Source organism: Trichosurus vulpecula, chromosome 2 (genome assembly GCF_011100635.1).
Source record: "Trichosurus vulpecula isolate mTriVul1 chromosome 2, mTriVul1.pri, whole genome shotgun sequence".
NCBI lineage: Eukaryota > Metazoa > Chordata > Mammalia > Diprotodontia > Phalangeridae > Trichosurus > Trichosurus vulpecula.
The window spans coordinates 350,119,918-350,125,078 of NC_050574.1; the positions used below are offsets into that span (position 1 = coordinate 350,119,918).

Consider the following 5,161-nt stretch of genomic DNA (forward strand, 5'->3'; position numbering starts at 1 on the left):
ATTGGTGCTGTATGCCTGTGGTGTATATTTTAGGTGCAAATCCATTGTTTATCCATACCCCTATAGGCAGAATGGGTCTATCAAAGTTGGTCCTCCCTGAACAAGTGTAGGAGTGTTCTGTGGGGATCTTTCCTTCTCCTTCCCAGCCCCAACTGTTAGCCCCTAGCTTCATACCCCATCAAAGCTGATGCAGTACCAATCCAACATGGGGCTCCCAGGCTTTCCCCATTGGGATATGAAACTCTCTCTGCATCTTCCCAACCCCAAAAGGCTCTGGGCCTGGGATCTGGAGCCTCACCCCTCAAGACAGCCTGTCACAGAAGAAAGAGGCCTGTATTTAAAGTTAGATGGACTGAGTTAGAATCCTGGATCTGACACTTACAACCTGTGGGACTTTGGACAAATCACTTAACCCATTCTGGGCTTCGGTTTCCTCAATGTGGGCCATAAGGGGGTTGCAGAAAATGATCTCTAAAGCTCTAAATCTTCTGTTCCTAAAATTGGTAGTAGCTTGTGGGTGACCTGAGAGATTTAGTGAGTCATCATGGTATAATAGAAACATCATGGGATCGTGGAACATAGATTTAGAGCTGGAGGGATTTTAGAATGCATCTCTTCCAATTCCTTCATTTTACAAATGAAGAAACTGAGGCTGAGATATTGTTAATTGCTCAAGGTCACATGGTTGATGAGTATCTTGGTCATGATTTGACTGCAGGTTTTCCTGATGTCAAGTATAGAGCTATTTATTCTCCTAGGTTATAGAGTACTGGCTCAGGAGTCAGAGGATCTGGGTTCAAATCCAGCCTTTGAAACTTACTACCAGTATGAACTTGGGCAAGTAATTTAATCTCCCTCAGCCTCTGTCTCCTTATCTGTTAAAATAAAAACATAAAGAACAAAACGTGATCTCATACACCCACAGAAAAATGAGGGGATTAGACCACATGGCTTCTAGCCCAAGATCTATGAGGCCATGATACTCTATCATAGGTCACATTCTTATGTAGTCTTTGCTAAGGTCTCAGGTAACTGGAACTGGTGTTATCTGGGCAACAAGCTCTACTTTCAAAAAGCCTCCTGAGTCGAATGGAGCAGATTTTCAGGGTACAGTCAGCTCTCAGGCACATTTGAATTGAATGATGAAAATTTTCCTACTTCTATTTCCCTCGAAAATCTTATTCACGGTGAGATTGTGAGGTGGTGACCTGCATAACCTTAATGGAATCTTTGTTCCGCAGCTGCATGCTGCTAAGCCACAAACAGCTTTAATCTTGTTGGTGATTCCGAGATGCAAATATCATTGTTTTTTCCAAGTTCATTTTTCATTACAAGCCTAACAGGTACATTCTAGCACATAAGAAGGAGCAGCCGTGTGAGCAAAGGGGAGGCAGATGAGAGAGCCTTCATCGCCAGCAAGGAATTTCTAACGCATGGAAATGAACCAAAGTGAAGTAGAGAATATGACTTTAAAATGGTTCTGTTAGAAATGGGAGATGATCCATGATGAGCCAATGTGCAGGAGGTGGAAAATAGAAGGCTACGTTTGGGTTTCCAGAGCTCAGCTTCAAGGCCGAGGGTATCTCAAAGTCCTTCACAACTCAGTTCGTGATAATGAGAAAGATGGAAAAGCAAAATACACCTGATATATACCGATAATCATCTGTAGTTGTTCAGTGGAGCTAGCTATGAGCCTGATATTTGTGAATACATGGTGTCCCACAAGCCATAGTGATTTAGCTTAAAATGCTACTTAGAATTTTGTGATACACTGTCTAAGTTGGGTGGAAGGAAATACCCAGAGGCTAGAAGCAGGGACAATCCTCCAAGCTCATAAATATCATAACTTCTATGTGCCTTGTGAAGACAAACCTTGATTTAGTTATTGTCCTGCATTCCTGATTTCTACTTCCAATTATCAGATTTATGTACATGAGTCCAAATCTTCCCCATGACTCTCGTAACTATATTATAAATAGAATGGAACTCATCTTTGTAATGTAACACCACAATTTCTCCCAGTGCTATACAGAGGGAGCTTTTTCTGGCAGAGGGTATTCCTCTGTTGTTCATGGAAAATACAAATATCCCTTCCATATAGTGACTTTCCCCACTGTGGTCTCAATATATCACAGGTTGGCATAAGAAATTAAATGGGAAGTTTTTTTGGACTTTTGCAGAAACTGTAGATTACAGGAAAAGTTTGAAGAAATGCATAAAATATATGTATAGTATTGTATAATATCAACATGGTTTTATCTCTTAATATCATAATAATTCAGACTTCTTCTCTGGTAGGAAGGGAAGCAAAACTTTTAAGCAGATTTTTCAGATCACAGGGGCACTGTGATTCTATAACATTAAGGCAGAATTCATGATTTCAAAGAAAATCACGAATATGCCTGAATGGTCCAGAATCACAGGATATAAGGAATTCTCTAAGTAGAAGGCAGAGGAGTTAAAGCATTTATTCAAGCTCCAAAATAGCAGACCCATGGACCAGCATCCCCAATTCGATATCCTGGCAAGAACCTTCCAAAACCAATATGCCCATCTCACAATTATGACCAGGAGGTTACAGAAAAATATTATGGCAGCAAGCCAAGCCATACTGGTGCTTCCCCGCAATGCTAAGGCCCTCCAGTAAGAGTATTACCCACTGGCCTCAAGCCCTTGCTCAGCACTCTCCATTCTGCACAAGGGTCAGTCCTGCTTTTAGTAGCTCCTGCTGCTTCTGCTGCTGCCACCACCACACCGCAGCTTTTCCTTCTCCTCCCTCCACTATGTCTCAATCTCCAAGCTATGTTCTCTCCTTTTATATAGTGGCCAGATGTCATCCCAAAGACTAGAATGTCATCTGAGCTACCAGAACTCAGCAGCCTACCATTGGCTCCGGTCTTATCCACTCCCCCTAGGACCCTGAGAGCCCCCCTTGAAGCCTATTCAAATGGGTGGGAAAGATCTTCTCATTTACTGATTGCCTTCACTTTCGGCCCCAAGATTTTTCATGTCCATTACATAGGCAACTTGTGTCTAAATAGGTACAAACTCTTTTTCTTCCCCCTTTTTTTTTTTCGCATTAAACTGTTTTAATGGTCTCAAAATTCTGTGACAGATTTTTGGTCAAGTTGTTTCCATTTAAAAATTACTGATTTTAAAAACTAATAACTTAAAACTGCCACGAAACAAATGGTCCACAAAAAACATTCCTTTCCTCCTGAAGCTTTTACAATGCATTGTAATCATTAACCAGTCTTTTACTATTAAACTTAAATGGCCAATTGAGACAAACAGTTCTGAGACCGTTCTTCCACCACTGATTAAGACTGGGGTGGCAGGTGTTGCACAGATTATTCATTTAGCTTTCTGGGCCTTCTGGGCAGATTTTGTGACTTTGCCAGCTCCAGCAGCCTTCTTGTCAACTGCCTTGATGACACCAACTGCAACAGTCTGCCTCATATCACGAACAGCAAAACGACCCAGAGGAGGATAATCAGAGAAGCTCTCCACACACATGGGCTTGCCTGGAACCATGTCAACGATGGCAGCATCACCAGATTTCAGGAATTTAGGGCCATCTTCCAGCTTCTTACCAGAACGACGATCAATCTTCTCCTTCAGTTCAGCAAACTTGCAAGCAATGTGAGCACTGTGACAATCCAGAACAGGTGCATAGCCAGCACTGATTTGGACTGGATGGTTCAGGATAATAACCTGTGCAGTGAAACCAGCTGCTTCCATAAGTGGGTCATTCTTGCTGTCACCAGCCACATTACCACAGCGGACATCTTTGACAGACACATTCTTGACATTGAAACCAACATTATCCCCTGGCAGAGCCTCACTCAAAGCTTCATGGTGCATTTCGACAGACTTTACTTCAGTTGTAACATTGACTGGGGCAAAGGTGACCACCATGCCTGGTTTTAGAACACCAGTTTCCACTCGGCCAACAGGAACAGTACCAATACCACCACTCTTGTAGACATCTTGGAGGGGCAGACGAAGGGGCTTGTCAGTTGGACGAGTTGGTGGCAGGATGCAATCTAAAGCTTCAAGCAGTGTAGTTCCATTAGCACTGCCATCCTTTCTAGTGACTTTCCATCCCTTGAACCAAGGCATATTAGAGCTTGGCTCCAGCATGTTATCACCATTCCAACCTGAAATTGGCATGAAAGCTACTGTGTCAGGGTTGTAGCCAATTTTCTTAATGTAGGTAATGACTTCCTTGACAATTTCCTCATCTCTCTTCTGGCTGTAGGGGGGCTCGGTGGAATCCATTTTGTTTACACCAACAATCAGTTGTTTTATACCTAGTGTGTAGACCAGAAGGTCATGCTCATGGGTCTGCCCATTCTTTGAGATAGCAGCTTCAAATTCACCAACACCAGCAGCAACAATCAGGACCGCACAGTCAGCCTGAGATGTGCCTGTGATAATATTCTTGATAAGGTCTCTGTGTCCAGGAGCATCAATAATGGTCACATAGTACTTGCTGGTCTCGAATTTCCACAGGGAGATATCAATAGTGATACCACACTCATGTTCAGCCTTCAGTTTATCCAAGACCCAGGCGTATTTGAAGGAGCCTTTTCCCATCTCAGCAGCTTCCTTCTCAAACTTCTCAATGGTTCTCTTGTCAATTCCACCACATTTGTAGATGAGGTGGCCAGTAGTGGTGGACTTGCCAGAGTCTACGTGTCCAATGACCACAATGTTAATGTGAGTCTTTTCCTTGCCCATTTTTTTGGAAGTTTAGTGATGGTTTTCACAACACCTGTGTTCTGGCAGCAAACCCGTTGCGAAAAAGCTTCTTCCCCTTTTTTTGTACAATAGAATCTCCTCCAAAATGAACACATCACTTTTGCAAAATACTTAACATAATATCTCATCATCAGAGTGGCCACATGGCTCACTTGTCAGCCCCTAGATCTTTGTATCCATTATGTAGGTCAATGGGAAATGGGTGTCGATAATACCATAACAACAAAACAATATAGCAAGGATAATACAAAATAAGTACACAGAACAATATCATCATTCCCCTCCCCCCGAACAAATGGGGCTCAAAGTCTTGAGGTAAGGGGCTAAGGTCTCATTCTCCGTAGCTTCTTCTTGCTGAAAGAGGGCGTAGGTCTGTCCCTGCCCCAAGAGGTCAAGA

At 42.8% G+C, this 5,161-nt stretch overlaps 1 protein-coding gene across 1 annotated transcript; it reads right to left on the reverse strand.

Annotated features, from left to right (window-relative positions):
* Positions 1–3,351: 3,351 nt before the first annotated feature.
* LOC118835420 (elongation factor 1-alpha 1-like) lies at positions 3,352–4,788 on the reverse strand. Its single transcript, XM_036742609.1, has one exon. It carries the CDS (start codon positions 4,741–4,743, stop codon positions 3,355–3,357), a length of 1,389 nt encoding a protein of 462 aa, XP_036598504.1. The 5' UTR covers positions 4,744–4,788; the 3' UTR covers positions 3,352–3,354.
* Positions 4,789–5,161: the final 373 nt, after the last annotated feature.

Bases quoted from the DNA above. Each gene is read 5' to 3' on its own strand.
- LOC118835420 (XM_036742609.1), bottom strand. From the start codon at position 4,743: ATGGGCAAGGAAAAGACTCACATTAACATTGTGGTCATTGGACACGTA.